Genomic DNA, 18299 nt, shown 5'->3' on the forward strand with positions numbered 1-18299 from the left:
GGACTACAGGTGCCCACCACCGCGCCCGGCTAATTTTTTGTATTTTTAGTAGAGACGGGGTTTCACCGTGTTAGCCAGGATGGTCTCGATCTCTTGACCTTGTGATCCGCCCGCCTCGGCCTCCCAAAGTGCTGGGATTACAGGCGTGAGCCACCACGCCCGGCTAAACCAAAGATTAAATAATAATTAGAGTTGAAAATTATTGAGCTCTCACTCATATTAAATTCCAGGTCTAGTCACTTTATATGAAATGACTCGTTTATGTTTCCCAGCAACCCAATCATACAGACATTACTATTATTTCCACTGGGAGATAATGGGGCACAGAGGGGAAACTGAAGGACAGAGAGCTTAAATCAATTGTTGAAAGTGAGATTTGAACTTGGGGAGTGTAGGTACACAGCCCATATTCTCTGTGTTCCCAGGTTATATCTGCTTTAGTGATAGAAGATATCTTTCATTAATTTTCCTCTTTCTCTTTTTGTTTGATATGAAAGAAAATAAATTTAAAGTTGAACTCTTTTTATAATCTAGACCAGTGTAACTATCATAGCCAACCTCGACAAACATGTTTGAGTATCTGTAATGCTTACAAAATGATATTTCCTATAAAAAAAAGAAAACCCCAAATGGACAATGGCACAAACATGGTAGAAGTTAACGTTTCACTGTAAAAACCCCAAATGGGTTTTTTTGATCAGGGAACTCTTTTCTAAGAGGTGATTTGTGACCCCGGGTCCTTCCAGCTAATGGCTGTACTGCCCTCAAGTGGCATCTCCAGTTGCCGTGTCTGTGTGCATGGGGCAGGCAAAAGGAGCTTGGCAGATTGTGTTTCGGGGATAGCACGTTTGGACCATCACTTCTGTTTGCTTCCCTGGGCTTGGAGCTCCATGCATGGCCACAGCGAACCACAAGGGAGCTAGGAAATTAGCTATTTATCCAGGAAGCAGAGGAGATACTGAACAGCTAGCGGGTCTCTGCCACAATATCTATTGATAACGAATGTCAGATGTCACAGAAGAAAATACAGATTTTCTTAATGAGGATGCCATAGATTATTCTTAAAATTCATAGATATATACAAATGTTAACTACCTTAATGATATTTTAGGGATACAGAAAAGGCAAATTTGTATCCATAAGCATGGTGTCATTTTTTTGTCTTTTGGGAATGTGTGTTTTTAACCTTCTTTTAAATTATTTTAATTTGTAGGGCCCTTTAAAAGGACGCAGAGTGGAAGGAATTCAATATGAAGACTTTTCTAAACTCGCCTGAGTTTGAAAATGTGTTAACAATACATTAAAATCTTAAAGCATCAAATTGGTGTTCGCCAGGCATTATGAGGCTCTACTGTGATAGGGTATTCTTTTGTATTAAAAAAACAGGTTTTTGAAAATATTACTGTATAGTTGTTCAGCTAAACTTTGAGAACAATTTAATTATGTCTCATGAAGTATCAAAACTATGTAATTTTGTCCTTGTTATTTTTGTTTCCTTTGTAATTTACTTGATGAATTTATATCTTCATTAAAGAATGTTATTATAAAGTGTTTTATATATGACAATTTAGAATCATGTAATTGGAGGAAATCCTTCATACACTCTAAATTTATATTTTCAGTAGTAGAGTAGTAAAGTTGAACTACAAGTGTAATTACATTTTAAATGTAAAACTATAAATACAGAAGCAGCTTTATTGTGGTAATAATTCATATACCTTACAGACCACTCATTTAAAATATACATACAATTCAGTGGTTTTCAGTATTTTTGCAGAGTTGTGCAACCATCACCGCTGTCTGATTTTAAAACACTTTCATGCCCCAAAATGAAGCCTTGTAATAGTCAATTGCTATTTTTCCCCTCTGCCCTAGCCCTAGGCAGCCACTCATGTACTTTCCGTCTCTATGGATTTCCCTTTCTGGACATTTCTTATAAATGGAATCATATAATACATGATCTTTTATGACTGGCTTCTTACACTTACCATCATGTTTTCAAGGTTTATCCATGTGGTAGCATGTAGGCCTGCTTCATTTGTTTTTATGGCTGCGTAATATTCCACTGTATGGATGTGCCGTATTTTGTTTATCCATTCATCAGTTGATAAACATTTGGATTGTTTCTACTTTTTGGCTATTGTGAATAATGCTGCCATGATCATCCATTTACAGGATTTTATGTGAACAGAAGCTTTTGATTCTGCCAAACTCTTCCAGAGCAGCTATACCATTTTACAGTCCCACCAACAATGTTGAACTCTACAGTTTTATTTGTTTTTAATTTTTTTTACTTTTAGAGACAGGGTCTCACTATGTTACCCAGGCTGCTCTCAAACTCCTGGGCTCAAGTGATCCTCCTGCCTCAGCCTCCCAAAGTGCTAGGATTGCAAGCATGAGCCACGGCACCCTGCCTAACTATACAGTTTGAAATAAGTAGGGCAGTATATTATTAGGGAATGCAAAAGACAGGAAACCCACACTTGCCTGTGCCAAAGGAAAAGAAGAGAAGGGATATTTATGGTGCACATGACTGAAAGGAGCAGACACTAGCTTCCAGGGCAGTGGGACCAGGTGTCAACAGCCTTCCCAGGCTTGCACTCTGTCTCTGGCTTCCTGTGCTGGCTCTCTACATTTACATTCTTGGGCACTCGAGGTTTACATCTTACCCTTCAGCAGCACCAGGAAGAGAGAGATGATCTATCTTTTCTTTTTCCTTTTTTTCTTTTTTTGAGATGCAGTCTCACTCTGTTGGCCAGGCTGGAGTGCAGTGGCACGATCTCGGCTCACTGCAACCCCCACCTCCCAGGTTCAAGCCATTCTCCTGCCTCAGCCTCCTGAGTAGCTGGGACTACAGGCGTGTGCCACCACGCCCAGCTAATTTTTGTATTTTTAGTAGAGACAAGGTTTCACCATGTTGGCCAGGATGGTCTTGATCTCCTGACCTTGTGATCTGCCTGCCTCGGCCTCCCAAAGTGCTGGGATTACAGGCATGAGCCACCGCGCCCGACCTCTTTTTTTTTTTTTCTTTTTTTTCTTTTTTGAGATAGGGTCTTGCTCTGTCACCCAGCCTGGAGTGCAGTGGCACAATCATGGCTGACTGCAGCCTCGTCCTCCTGGGCTTAGGTCATTGACTCTCCCACCTCAGCCTCCCGAGTAGCTGGGACTACAGGCATGCACTACCATGCCTGGCTAATTTGTTTGATTTTTAGTAGAGACAAGGTCTTGCAATGTTGCCCAGGCTGGTCTCAAACTCTTGAGCTCAAGCAGTCTTCCTGCCTCGGCCTCCTAAAGTGTTGTAATTACAGGTGTGAGTTACCACGCCTTGCCTGAGTTGATCTTCTATAAAAAACAGACCACACCAGGATGATCACTTCAAACATGAGGATGGGAATATGCTGACGTTAGACACAGGTACGGTGCCGACCCCTGGGATATCTCTCTTTAATTGAGAGTCAGGGAGGGCTGACAGCTTCTATTCTCGGAAGATGGGAGAACATACGCTGTTAGCAGAAATGTAAGAGGCAGTAAAGAAATACTAGCAGGATGATGTCAGTAGCTTTACAGAAAATGTTCTTCAGGGACGAATTAAGGTTTTTTCAAAGTAACCTGACAGCATAGTATGGAAAGCAACTAGGTTTTGGGTGTGGGCAGTCTTTAGATCAAATTCTGGCAGTTCTGTTCATTAGCTTTGTAATATTAGAATGTTAATGTTCTTCAATTGCGATGTTTTTAATGTATAAATTGTCAAAATGTTTTTCTGCCGGGTTGGTGTGAGACCTACAGAAAATACATATAAAGCATCAGACATGAAGTCCAGCACATAGTAGGTGTTGAATAAATGGCAGTGAGTGGTCATGTCCGGAAATGGAGCCAAGAAGTTGAGCCTGGACTACTAAGAATCTGGCCTGAAGAATTTCAAAAAGGAGAATGGTTCTCCCTGATAACAAATAGTGATGAGTAAAACCTGACAAATTACATATGCCTCCCCCAAATATGTAAGTTTGGAATCAACTCGGTGGTTTTCTTCAGGGAAAAACTGTTTCATGTCTGCCTCCCACATTTAATTCTCCAACATCTTTCTGAAATTATTTCAGAATGAAATGAGGTAGCATACTTGAGGTTAAATTCAATAAAAAATATCTGAAGCATAAAAATATGATTCTAGATGTAACAGTAGTTTTTTCCCTCGAGTTCGTAGAGCCTGATAGTGTTTATGCTAAGCAGAATGACTACAGATAACTAACAACAGGTCTTATGATTAGACTTCTATTTTTGAAGCATCATAAGCTATTTTTCTTTTTTTCGAACATAGACTTTACTTATTAGAGCAGTTTCTGTGGGTTTTGACAAATGTATAATGACATGTATCTGCCACTGTAGCATCACACAGAACCGCTTCACTGCCCTAGAAGTTTCCTGTGTTCTGCCTGTTCCCTGTCTCCCCCCAAATCTCTGCTGGCCACTGATCTTTTTACTGTCTCCCTAGTTTTGTCTCCCTCGAAGGTCATATAGTTGGAGTCGTACAGTGTGTAGCTTTTTCAGATTGGCTTCTTTCACCTAGTAGAACATACACATGTATGGTTCCTCCGTGTTGTTTTGGTTAGGTTTTTGTGGCTCGATAGCACACTTCATTTTGGCACTGAATAATATTCTATTGTCTGAATGCACCACAGTTTATGCACTCACCTACTGAAGGATATCCTGGCTGCTTCCAGGGTTTGGAAATTATGAATAAAGCTGCTACAAACATCTGTGTGCAGGAATTTTGTGGATGGACATTTTCAACTTATCTATGTAAAGACCACGGAGCACAATTGCTGGATCATATGCCAAGAGTCTTCTGAGAAACTACCCAACTGTCTTCCAGGGTGACTGTACCATTTTGTATTCAAACAAGCAATGAGTGAGAGTTCCTGTTGCTCCTCATCTCCACCAGCATTTGATGCTGTCAGTGTTCTGGATTTTGCCCATCCTAATAGGTGTACAATGGGATCTTATCGTTGCTTTAATTTGCATTTCTTTGATGAAGTATGATGTGGGGCATCTTTTCATATGCTTATTTGCTGCCTGTATATCTTCTTTGGTGAGATGGCTTTCAGGATTTTTGCCCACTATTTAATTGGGTGATTCATTTTCTTATTGTTGAATTTTAAGAGTTCTTTTTTTTTTCTTTTTTTTTTTTTTTTTTTTGAGACGGAGTCTCGCTTTGTCATCGCCCAGGCTGGAGTGCAGTGGCGCGATCTCGGCTCATTGCAAGCTCTGCCTCCCGGGTTCACGCCATTCTCCTGCCTCAGCCTCCGAGGAGCTGGGACTACAGGCGCGCACCACCACACACGGCTAATGTTTTGTATTTTCAATAGAGACGGGGTTTCACCGTGTTAGCCAGGATGGTCTCGATCTCCTGACCTCGTGATCCGCCTGCCTCGGCCTCCCAAAGTGAAGAGTTCTTTGTATATTTCAGTTAAGTGTTCTTTATCAAATGTGTCTTTTGCAAATATTTTCTCTCAGTCAGTGGCTTGTCTTCTTATTTTGTTTTAAGCTGTTCTTTTTTTAACAACTGACTTGAGGTCATATCAAATTATTAGTTTTGTTGTCCTGAGAGACCAAATTCTGTTTTCTTCATCAGAATCTCATTAAATCTCATTTGCTGATTTTTCCTTTGTCTTCTGCCATCTACTTCTAACTGCCTCTCAGTTTCAGTTTTTCTGATATGATTGCATGAAATTCATTCAGCTAGCATTTATGGAGTGCCTTCAGTAGGTAAGCCATTGTACTGGAGATATAAGTGAGAAGCAGAGACCCAAGGTGTGTGTTATAGGAATTGACAATGTTCAATGATAATCAAATGAAATGATAGGCCAGTAAGAGAAACTTGATCATGTATAGCAGCTACTTGAAAATCTGCCCTGACTGTTGGGCCTGAGAAATTGTTCACTGATACCAGTATACACCTCAGTTCCTACTTGGGTAAGATGGAATCACAGGATTAGAATATGATCAGCCTTTTTTTTTTTTTTTTTTTTTTTTGAGACAGACACTGTCACCCAGCCTAGAATGCAGTGTTGCGATCTTGGCTTACTGCAATCTCCGCCTCCTGGGTTTAAGCGATTTTCCTGCCTTAGCCTCCCGAGTAGCTGGGATTACAGGTCCATGCCACGGCACCCACCTAAGTTTTGTATTTTTAGTAAAGACATGATTTCGCCATGTTGGTCAGGCTGGTGTCAAACTCCTGACCTCAGGTGATCTGCCTGCCTTGGCCTCCCAAAGTGCTGGGATTACAGGAGTGAGCCACCACGCCCAGCCAGAATACGATCAGCCTTGATTATAAGTTAGTCATTAGGTTGACTGCAGTGACCCTAGAAACGTTAATTAGATAACTGAATAATTATGCCACTTAAGGAAGCTATCCTGGAGGGTTTTTTTTTTTCTCTTCTGTAGTTATTTTGGGAATAGTTACCAAGAAGTAGACTCAGCCATTGTGAAAAAGTTAAGAAAAATAACACTAAGTTCTTATAGCATACGAGCATCTCTATGTACCTAGATAGCCAGGTAATTTTTACTTTGATTTTACTGGGCCTTTGGAGTCATTTATATCTCCTTCAGTTGGGATAAGACTAAAGAGAAGATGCCACTGGATGGTAGTAAGTGATCCTTTAAAGCTGCAGTTTCTTTTGATAGAACTCTATTGACCGCATATAAGTATACACCCCAAGATTTTCATTCTTTCTTTTAAGACCACTGTGCACACATAAAATACTAAGAAGCTAAACTTAGTATCTGCAGGTAGAAGTTTTAAATTCAAGATTTTAACCGAGTCACAGAATTAATGTTAAAATCTCACTTTTGAAGTTTATGTTGAATATTAGCATTTTAATATTTAATATGTTTCTATTTTTGAAATAGGAAATGGAAAAGATGCAGTAGATTTTTCAAAAGTGTATCATAGGTGACCACTTCTTATAGAAGAAGAAGACTAAGAGGTAGTGCTATTTACCTCTTCAGCACTAAGGCTATCTTTACTTTTACTTATTTTTATGAAGAGATGGGAGTCTCACTATGTTGCCTAGGCTGGTCTTGAACACCTGGCCTCCAACGATGCTCCTGCCTTGGCCTCTGAAAGTGCTGGGATTATAGGCATGAGGCACCACGCCCAGCCAGTAATCTTTAGCTTCTAGAAACAATCACATTTCCTTAAGATTTTGCAATTAGGTTTGGAGATGCCCACTTGCTTTTTCGAGTACGGGTTGGATATGTGCAAAAAAAGAGTTTTGCCTCTAAAATGAAAAATGACTTTTATCAGATTACGGAAAGAAAGATTCATAAAAATGTGCCTTTAAAAAGCTTTTTTAAAGTGCAAATTCACCATTTTGGCTTTTGAGAATATGTTCATTTTAGGAATTGATTTTTAAGGAAAGTTGTAAACACAGCAAAGCACAGAATTACAGTGGTTCAGACTTGCATCTTAGCACCAAAATCCACTATACAAGAGCAGACAGCATAAAGTAACCCAGTTTCGCTTTAAATTGGTTGCTTATTTTATTCTGCCTTATAAATGTCATTGGCTTTTTGTTAGAATATAATTTACTACTTTATTTTGAAATAAAGTCTAATATAAGATTTAGCATGTAAGTGGTATTCCTCAGAAATGGTTTAAATGCAAATAAAGTAACAGTTCTACCAGGAGTACTAACAAAAATGCCGTGTTCAAGGTATATTAAATGTGTGTGAAACTTGATTCACAGACACACAGGGCTTCCAGAGAATTTGGAACTATGATTCAGAATTCACTTAGCAACATTCACAGTGTGTCTCATTAGCCATCTGAGGTAACATCCTGAGCGATTTTAAATATGTGCAGAATTTGGGAGCAACAAAAACTCCCAAGTGGGGCTGGGCATGGTGGCTCACGCTGGTAATCCCATCTACTTGGGAGGCTGAGGCAGGAGGATCACTTCAACCTAGGAGGTGGAGGTTGCAGTGAGCCGAGATTGCGCCACTGTGCTCCAGCCTGGGCAATAAAGTGAGATTCCATCTCAAGAAACACACACACACACACACACACACACAAAGTAAAGAAATCACCTTCCCTTGTGTGGGTGGGCCTCATCTAATCAGTCAAAGGTCTGAATAGAACAAAAATGCTGACCTCCCCAAGTCAGAGGGGATTCTCTAGTGTACGGCCTTCGGACTTCATCTGCAGCATCGGCTCTTCCTGCCTGATGGCTTTTGGACTGGAACACTGGCTCCTCCCTGGGTCTCCTGTACCATCAGCCTACTCGGCAGATTTTGGATTTACAAGCCTCCATAATCACATGAGCCAATCCTTATTGTAAATCTCCTGTGGGTTCTGTTTTTCTGGAGAACCATGGCTAATTCAGACCTCATACACTCACAAGGGTCCCAGGGACCAACACTATGAAGAGAATCTTGGACAAAAATACTGGGTTATCACAGGCACCATAGCAAGGCTATCCCTACAGAGGGTAGCAGGGCTTTAGTATAAATCTCTACAAAGCACCTAAGATCAAGTAACCCCCGTTTGTATTCTATGCTCACCATCTAACCCTCTCATAATCATACCTCCCATGCAACTAGTAGTGTAAAGATGGATGCAATCTGCAAGGTTGAGGACCTGAGACTCAACAACAATGAAATGATCAGCTGGGTGTGGTGGCTCATACCTGTAATCCCAGCACTTTGGAAGGCTGAGGTGGGAGAATCACTTGAGCCCAGGAGTTTGAGACCAGCCTGGGGACCATAGTGAGACCTCGTCTCTGCAAAAAAATAAAAATGAGGCAGGCATGGTGACATGCACCTGTAGTCCCAGCTACTAGGGAGGTTGAAGTGGGAGGATTGCTTGTGCCCAGGCTGAGGCTGCAGTGAGCTATGATCACGCCACTGCACTCCAACCTGGGAGACCCTGTCTCAAAGGAAAAAGAAAAGATTAATAAATGATCACAGTAAACACCACATTTAAAGCTCTGTCCAGATGCTGGCTTGTCTCAGCACCACCTTGATTCACACACTTTGGCGTCTAAAAATGCAACAAAATCCTAAAAGCTCATTTGTAAGATGTTTATTTTCTTCAGGTGTATTTACAGGCTTTATAAAACACCCTGATATCTGGTTCATTTTAATTAACCACCCTGATATCTGGTTCATTTTAATTATTCAAACCAAAGAATATCTGCAAAAGTGACAGGGGAAAGATGTGTATTAATATATATAATTTCCCAAACTATAAACCCTTAAGGCCGTTTGAGAAAGCTGTAGAGCTGAGGCACGAAGTAATCCTTGTAATGCCCGTCAATGAATCCTTTTCCACTGTTGTGCACAAACCAGCAGGTAACATCCGTTCCAAACACGAGATCCGTTCTGTAGTCTTTCTGTAAGCCCCTGCAAGGAAGCAAGGCATGTGGTTAGCGGGAGGCCGAGGGATGGCTGGCCGGGCACCTCTAGACACAAGACCCCGTCTTTTCCTTGCTGTTCGTTGTGTTCCGTCACCACATCTGCCGCCCCCCCACCTATCGCTGCTTCCCAAGTCATGTGAAACACCCAAGTCTGGGGCTTGGTGTTGGAAGGACAGAGAATCAGCGGAGTGTCCTTAGAGAACTCAAAGAACCCTTAGAGTTGACCCATATGGGCTTTTCCAGCAAGGAAAACAGTAGCCAATGGAAAGAAGGCAGGAACAAGACTCCACAGCGTTGAGGCTGACCTCACCGGTCACTTAAAGAATGAGTCGGTGGCCAGGCACGGTGGCTCATGCCTGTCATCCCAGCGCTTTGGGAGGCCAAGGCGGGCTGATCATTTGAGGCCAGGAGTTCAAGACGAGCCTGGCCAACATGGAGAAACCCTGTCTCTACTAAAAATATTTTTTTAAAAAATTAGCTGGGCATATGCCTGTAGTCCCAATTACTCGAGAGACTGAGGCATGAGAATCGCTTGAACCCAGGAGGCAGGGGTTGCAGTGAGCCAAGGTCGCACCACTGCACTCCAGCCTGGGCGACAGAGCAAGACTCTGTCATCAAAAAAAAAAGAATGCACTGGTGGCACCTCTTAACTGCACTTTCTGTGTGTTTAAGGGTGATACCTGCTGTTTCTGAGCAGATTCATGTCCTCCACTTGAAGGGCAAAGTAGCCAACAATTTGTAAAGAATCTGGCACATTGCGTGAATGAGCCTTAAAAGTGTGTCACTGCGCCCAGTTCAGGGGACAGCTCAGTTTCAGTTATGAACCACGAGGTGCTTGCAGTGGATGAAATGGAGGCCCAGCATTTACTTTTTGTCATTATAATAAACGCATGTGTGTGTATATATATGTATTTATTTATATATGTATATATATTTATGTACATATATAAATATATATCTATATCTATATAGATAAATATATATTAATAAATATCTATATATAAATATACATATATATTTAAATAAATATAAATATATAAATATAGAGTGCACCACTGCACTCTAGCCTGACTCCATCTCTCTCTCTATATATAAAGTAAATGCATATATAGACATATACATATATAAATATCTATCTATATATATGTGTGTGTGTGTATATATATATATATAGAGAGAGAGAGAGAGAGATGGAGTCAGGCTGGAGTATAGTGGTGCTATCTCCGCCCACTGCAACCTCCACCTCCCAGGTTCAAGCGATTCTCCTACCTCAGCCTCCCGAGTAGCTGGGATTACAGGCACCCGCCACCACACCCAGCTAATTTTTGTATTTTTAGTAGAGATGGGGGGGGTTTCAACATGTTTGCAAGATGGTCTTGAACTCCTGACCTCAGGTGATCCACCCACCTCGGCCTCCCAAAGTGCCGGGATGGTGTGAGCCACTGCGCCCAGCCTATTTATATATTATGTTTTTATTTATGAGACAGGTCTCACTCTGTTACCCAGGCTGGAGTGCAGCGGTACAATCATAACTCACTTCAGCTTTGAACTCCTGGGCTCAATGGATCCTCCCACCTCAACCTCCTGAGTAGCTGGGGCTATAGGCAGAATCTACTACACCTGGCTAATTATTTTTATTTTTATTTTTATAGAGATGGAGTCTTACTATGTTGCCCAGGCCAGTCTTGAACTGCTAGTCTCAAGTGATCCTCCCACATTGGCTTCTCAAAGCATTGGGGTTACAGGCATGAGCCACCATGCCTGGCAGTAAACACCCTTTTACCAACTTCAGATAGCTTAATATTAGCATTATTAATTTGTGCTCACAATTGCTTCTGTGACACACGCTCACTGATTTCCGTCAGTACCTTGTTCCTCCCATAAACTGATACTAATTGAATGGTGTATTCAACAAGAATCCATTGTTTCAGTTCACAAATCTACTTTCGTGGCAATACTTCCAAATACAATTTTATGGTTATCATTGTTATGGTTTAATTATGTCAAAGCCAATGACATTTGTTTGCATGAAGAATCCTTTCTAACAAAGCGAAGTTGACTGCTTTGTAAAAACTCTAAAAAGGGGTAAACGGCTTTAAAACGGTACCAAATTTGGCATGGGTGAGACAACTGTAAAGGACTGGGAAAAAATATCAAGATTTGTAAGATTTTTACACTCAGAATGTCTTACGAGCTTCTAAGTTCTCACTTTAGATGAAGCATATGGGGGTGGTTTGTATAAGAAAAGCTACAAAAAAAAAAAAGCAGTCAGAGATCTATGTGTAAGAGGAAAGCTCTAGCCTGATGTAAAAATCTATATTCGTTCTGCAGTACTATGGTAATAGGTGTTTTTATGATTCTCTCCTTTGATCCACGTGTCCAGTTATCCAAGTTGTGAAGCTCTCATGAGGGCTTCTAAAGTATGAAGATGAGAACAACAGGTTAGTTAATCTTGGCATCACATGACCCTAGATACCCCGTCATTATTTGCATTTAAGGTGGGATATCAGAAGTGCCCTTATGCGAATGCTGTGTGTGTCTATTCCTGATGAATTGCTTAGTGTGATGTAGGTAGTGCTTACAACACTTCTTCTTGCTCCTCTATTTTGCTGTGTGGGTCTAATTCTAACACGAGCCCTCTTCGTCACTGTCCTTACACCCGAGGCCTACCTGGTGACAATGAGCTTCTGCCCCTTCACTTCCATGCTGGCCTCTGGTTTCTCAGGGTCCTTTCCCGGTCTCTCATTGAAGATGTGTATCTTTGGTTCCTGCATGAACTGGCCTGGCGAAACAGAATCAGACATTGATTTACATGTAATCATAGTCAAATAAAAAGACAGGCTTGTTATTGGCTCCATGCTACATTTTAGTCCTCCCTCTGGGATTTCTAGGGTGGAAAGACAAGCTGAGAGGAAAAAGGAGTGGTGATGGGAGGGAGGGTCCTTCCTGGGAGCACATTTGTGCTGCTCACGATCTTTTTTTATTCTTATTTTTTTTCATTTGAGGAAGGATCTCCCTCTGTCACCCAGGCTGGAGTGCAGTGGCCAGATCTCAGCTCACTGCAAGCTCCGCCTCCCAGGTTTATGCCATTCTCCTGCCTCAGCCTCCCAAGTAGCTGGGACTACAGGTGCCCGTCACCACACCTGGCTAATTTTTTTTTGTATTTTTAGTAGAGACGGGGTTTCACCGTGTTAGCCAGGATGGTCTCAATCTCCTGACCTCGTGATCCACCCGTCTTGGCCTCCCAAAGTGCTGGGATTACAGGCTTGAGCCACCACTCCCAGCCCTTTTTTTTTTTTTTTTTTTTTTAATTGAAGAGATGGGGCCGGGTGCGGTGGCTCACACCTGTAATCCTAGCACTCTGGAGGCCGAGCCGGGCAGATCACCACCTGAGGCTGGGAGTTCCAGACCAGCCTGACCAACATGGAGAAACCCTATCTCTACTAAAAATACAAAATTAGCTGGGCATGGTGGTGCAGGCCTGTAATCCCAGCTACTTGGGAGGCTGAGGGAAGAGAATCGCGTGAACTGTGGAGGCAGAGGTTGCGATGAGCTGCGATTGTGCCATTGCACTTCAGCCTGGGCAACAAGAGCGAAACTCCATCTAATAAATACATAAATAAATAAGTAAATTTAAGAGATGGAGTCTCCCTTTATCACCCAGGCTGGAGCACAGTGGCACAGTCACAGCTCACTGCAGCCTCTAATTCCTGGACTCGGGCAATCCCACCGCAGCTTCCTGAGTAGCTGGGACTCCAGGCAGGATCCACCACATCCTGCTAATTATTTTTATTACCTACTTTTTTGATAGCAATGGGGTGCCCAAGCTGGTCTTGAACTCCACAAGCAGTCCACCTGCCCAGGCCTCCTAAAGTGCTGGGATTACATGAGCCACCATGCCTGGCGCTCATGGTCATTTTATACATGAGGTTGGTCTAGTGGATTGTAAGTAAATCGAGCACCCTGATGGCAGGAAAGTGAGGTGAGCACCTGAGAGCATAGCTCAGATCACAGGCACAAGATTTGTTTGTGATGTCACAGGCTTTACATTTGAGCCCTTCTTAAAATACTAGGGACAGTTGTCCAGGGTATTCTGCTCGTTATCACAGACCTCCTAAATGGGTTCACCTCGCTTCAGTTAGAAAAAAATCTTTAACGTAAAGCTTGAAATGTATCTGTCCCTTCTCTTAACTTGCCCAGTTTGTGATGCTGAAATCCTGGCCCTGGACAGCCTTGTCTAGAACGGCAAAAGGCTGTCACATTCCCGAGTGGCCCCACGCTGCTATGTTGGTCCTCTGTGCTCTTGAGTCCACACCTACCATGTCCTCAGCTTGTAACCACTGTCAGCCAAAGCTGCTAAAGAGTTAGAGTGGCCCCGCCCTCGTCAGATGGTCCATAGACACTTTACCTATTAGTCCGTGGGCATTAGGTGAAAACTTGTTTGTAGGGGGGACGTAGATTCCCAGAAAGTCAACATTAATGGGATGCTTCTTCCAAACACGATGAAGTAAAACAGAAAAGGACATCTCTTTGTCCAGGGTGATAGTTACCACTTTTGCTTTCTTCACTGAGATCTGCACCCTGGTGTGAAAGTCCAAGTGGAATTAAACCATTTCAGAACAGACCTTTTTCTAAAGTCATTCTTCTCACCCCTAATATGAGCTCTTCACTCCTCCCAGACAATTCGGCTAGTTATCTAAGCGCTTGCAACAGTTTATAGATAAATGATCGATGAACGGATACTCATTGGGAAGCTTCTATGCAGAGGACACAATCATGGCATTTGGAGCGCACTCTGCGATCGAGTCGGGTATAGATTTCAGCTGGTGGATTCGTTCGCTGACCAGCGCATACCCAGTGAGTGCTTACTGACGCCAGGCACTAGATTAGGTCCTGGGACCCATGGTGGCCAAAAACACTGTGCCCACTGCCAGGAACAGAGGAGGGAGTGAGAACAATTTTTCTGAACCTCAACTTCCTTATATTTAAAACGATGATTTTTTTTTTTTTTAATGTTGATGTCACTGATGCCTGGATTTAGTTATGCAGTCATGTGTCACGGACAGGCCTGAGTTCAGATGAAATCATACTTGCCTCTGATTCATGACTTGAGCCGTGTCGGACCAGGACAAGGCAAATGTGCTAGAACCACCACTCAGGGTGATGGCCTCAGTGCTGATTTCTATTTTTACGTCTTCACTTTGGAAATAAAATCCCAGTTTTCCAAAATAGGTGCTTAGTTTTCCATTGTTGGGCTTCTTGGCACCAACAAGCTGACCATTGATTACAATTCCTACAGGAAAGAAAAAAATGAGTTTTTCTCTTGTGTGCCCTTTATTTTGCATGCGTGGGTACTATAGTTCAAATTTATAAAACTTGGCAATATAGGAAAGTTATAATTTTGCTTCAAGATTTACATAACATTTTCTTCTTTGTGCTTCTCATTGTATAACATGTATTTTAATATAACAGTTATAAAATTTAATAAAATTTAATTTAATAATTTTATATCAGTTATAAAATTTAATTGTCAGTGTATAAAATGTAATTTAAATAATTTACTATCATATAGTGTTTAAATGAATTTTTGTGTGTGTGTGACGGAGTCTCGCTCTGTCACTAAGGCTGGAGTGCAGTGGCGCCATCTCGGCTCACTGCAACCTCCACCTCCCGGGTTCAAGCGATTCTCCTGGCTCAGCCTCCTGAGCAGCTGGGATTACAGGTGTGTGCCACCATGCCCGGCTAATTTTTTTTTTGTATTTTTAGTAGTCGGGGAGTTTTATCATGTTGGCCAGGCTGGTCTCGAACTCCTAATCTCAGGTGAACTGCCCGCCTCAGCCTCCCAAAGTGCTGAGATGGCAGGTGTGAGCCACCACACCTGGCTCGTATTTAAATTAATTATATCACAACAAGATCTGCTAGTTCATACTCAGAGAGAGGGTATATATTTTGAGCTATGATGGTTCAAAATAGTTAAGAATATATTTATAATTTAACTTCTCACTAATATCACTGAAATATATAGCACTTCTATTAAGGTGAGAAAGAAAGAAATCCAAGGCAGTGACAGGAAAGCATGACAGTGACCTAATTGTCTAAAGCAAATATAATTTATTTTTATTTTACCTGATTCTGGGTCAGAAACCAGGTTGAGGATTTTTCCAGGTTCCGAGTCAATATTGAAACAAATGTTCTTTTGGCTTTTTGGTAGATAAATGATGAAATGTGGGTCATTTTCAACTGGAAAATATACAAAGAAAATGTAAACAAAATCATTAAAAGGAAGATGATTTTGAGCACTATATCATTCCTGAACATCTTTAATTTAATCAGAACAAATATTTATTGTGCTTCTCCTTTATGCTCGGTACTCCTCCAGGCCTCGGGGAGCCAGTTGTTCATACTCCATTGTCCCTCTGTCATGGAGCACTTCCTCATAAACGTGAAGTGACTTGACCCTCATTTTAGGAAAGTTGTTGGTGGCAGTATGAATAAAAGCTTGCAGAGGAGTTACGGGAAGTTCGTGCAGTGGCTAAACCTGTCACTCAGGCCAGAAATGTTCAGTTCACACCTCCAGGTTCATGCTCTGCAGTCCACAAATACGTGGTTAGTTGATTTTTATTGGAGCCGGACACCACAGGGCATTGTAAAAACACAGAACAGGCCAGGTGCGGTGGCTCATGCCTGTAATCCCAGCACTTTGGGAGGCCGAGGTGGGTGAATCACGAGGTCAGGCATTCAAGACCAGCCTGGCCAGCATAGTGAAACCCCGTCTCTACTAAAAATACAAAAAATTAGCCGGGTATGGTGGTGGGCACCTGCAATCCCAGCTACTCGGGAGGCTGAGGCAGGAGAATTGCTTGAACCTGGGAGGCGGAGGTTGCAGTGAGCCGAGATGGTGCCACTGCACTCCAAGCCGGGCGACAGTGCAAGACTCTGTCTCAAAAATAAATAAATAAATAATAAAATAAAATAAAAAACACACACAACAAAGGCTCTTTTAAAAATAATCTTGGCCAGTCCTGGTGGCTCACTCCTGTAATCCCAGCACTTTGAGATGCCCAGGTGAATGGATCACCTGAGGTCGGGGGTTCGAGACCAACCTGACCAACATGGAGAACACCCATCGCTACTAAAAAATTAAAAAAAAAAAATTGGCCAGGTGTAGTGGCGGGCACCTGTAATCCCAGCTACTCGGGAGCTGAGGCAGGAGAATTGCTTGAACCCGGGAGGCGGAGGTTGCAGTGAGCCGAGATTGAGTCATTGCACTCTAGCCTGGGCAACAAGAGCGAAACTCCGTCTCAAAAATAAAAATTAAAAGGAACCCTTAAACAATCATTATATTATGATATCCTCTTTCTTCCTCTACACAAATATGGTAGTTTGAAATATTCTGTTTGAAGAAAATAGCTTTTATTAAAGACAACGATTGGTTTTGCCATTTAATTAACTCAAATCCCACCAATCAGACCTCCTGATAAGCAATAGTGAATCAGTGCTGCCATACTGAGTTGATAGAATTCAAGACAACAGAAATGAAGCATCATGGTTAAATGGGTCAGTCCAGCCTGAAATTTCGATCAGGCTGAAAGTAGATCGAGGACCTCCATGACTAATGTTATAGATTCCTAGCACCTGAGGTTTATGGGCAGAACACTGGTCAGTGATAACTGAGCTTCTACTAGGAAAAAGAAACTTGTATCCACCCTGCAGGGAGGGTATTATCATTCCCGTTTTAGTGGTGGGCTGCTTGAGCCCTAGAGGGATTTCAGTGTATAACCAAGGTCATGGGGCAGATGTATCTCCAGGACTGTCTGACTTTGAAGTCCTCGTCCTTTGTACTGCATCCTACAACAGAGATGAGAAACTTGGAAGAAGCACTGCAGTCTTAACTGGGAAGAATATTTAAAGGTAAATTAACTTGGTCTCAACAATTTTCTCTAAAAGTTTTATTTCGCAAAGCCACAGTTTAAGCAGCTCACTCCCTGGGCATCACGGTAGTGTCTGGCTCTCAGAAACTGCTGGTTGGAAATGTACAGTAAAAGCAACTGCTCCTCCAGCGTGGTCAACTTCCGCACGGATTCCTCACTCGTGCGTGGCAGCGGACATTTGCCACTGTTAACTGAGACTCCTGCATGGTCCCTCGTGGGACTCCCACTCCCACAGAGCTGGGGTAGGAGAGGGGAGTGTTGTACAAAGCACTACCAGCAATGGAGGGTGAAGGAGCAAGTTACTTGTGGCCTAGAAATCATTTTAGAGATAAGCCCTAAGGGTGAGATGAAGTTACTATTTTATCATCCTATTTTATCTTATCGTATTTTATTTTGAGACAGAGTCTTGCTCTGTCGCCCAGGCTGGAGTGCAGTGGCACGATCTCAGCTCACTACAACCTCCACCTCCCAGGTGCAAGCAATTCTCCTGCCTCAGCCTCCCGAGTAGCTGGGATTACAGGCACCTGCCACCACGCCCAGCTAATTTTTGTATTTTTAGTACAGACAGGGTTGGCCAGGCTGGATTCGAACTCCTGACCTCAAGTGATCTGCTCTCCTCAGCCTCCCAAAGTGCTGGGATTACAGGCGTGAGCCACCATGCCAGGTCTCTATTTTATTTTTTGAGACAGGGTCTCCCTCCCTCTGTCACCCAGGCTGGAATGTAGTGGTGAAATAATAGCTCACTGCAATGTGTTGAACTTCTGGGCTCAGGCAATCCTCCCACCTCAACCTCTTGAGTAGCTGGGACTACAGGTGCACCACTATGCCTGGCTAATTTTTTGAAAAGGGTTTTTTTTTTTTTGCTGGTCTCAAACTCCTGGCCTCAAGCAATCCTCTCCCACCTGAGCCTCCAGAAGTGCTGGGATTACAGGTGTGAGCCATGTGCCTTGCCTGA

The 18299-nt window shown here is 42.4% G+C and overlaps 2 protein-coding genes across 2 annotated transcripts in view; one reads left to right on the top strand and one right to left on the bottom strand.

Annotated features, from left to right (window-relative positions):
- The window catches only part of LOC105494348 (Kin17 DNA and RNA binding protein), a 38980-nt gene extending 34214 nt beyond the window's left edge, over window positions 1–4766 (top strand). Inside the window, exon 13 of the mRNA XM_011762681.2 lies at window positions 1214–4766. Coding sequence (XP_011760983.2) covers window positions 1214–1276 — 63 coding nt within the window. The 3' untranslated portion in view covers window positions 1277–4766. The remainder of the gene's footprint in view (window positions 1–1213) is intronic.
- A 4298-nt stretch (window positions 4767–9064) lies between these two features.
- The window catches only part of LOC105494388 (inter-alpha-trypsin inhibitor heavy chain 2), a 46223-nt gene continuing 36988 nt past the window's right edge, over window positions 9065–18299 (bottom strand). The window contains exons 17-21 of the mRNA XM_071070494.1: window positions 15540–15653; window positions 14508–14706; window positions 13822–13994; window positions 12084–12195; window positions 9065–9399 (exon numbers count right to left, since the gene is read on the bottom strand). Coding sequence (XP_070926595.1) covers window positions 9252–9399; window positions 12084–12195; window positions 13822–13994; window positions 14508–14706; window positions 15540–15653 — 746 coding nt within the window. The 3' untranslated portion in view covers window positions 9065–9251. The remainder of the gene's footprint in view (window positions 9400–12083; window positions 12196–13821; window positions 13995–14507; window positions 14707–15539; window positions 15654–18299) is intronic.

This window comes from Macaca nemestrina, chromosome 9 (assembly GCF_043159975.1).
Source record: "Macaca nemestrina isolate mMacNem1 chromosome 9, mMacNem.hap1, whole genome shotgun sequence".
In the NCBI taxonomy this organism is placed as follows: domain Eukaryota; kingdom Metazoa; phylum Chordata; class Mammalia; order Primates; family Cercopithecidae; genus Macaca; species Macaca nemestrina.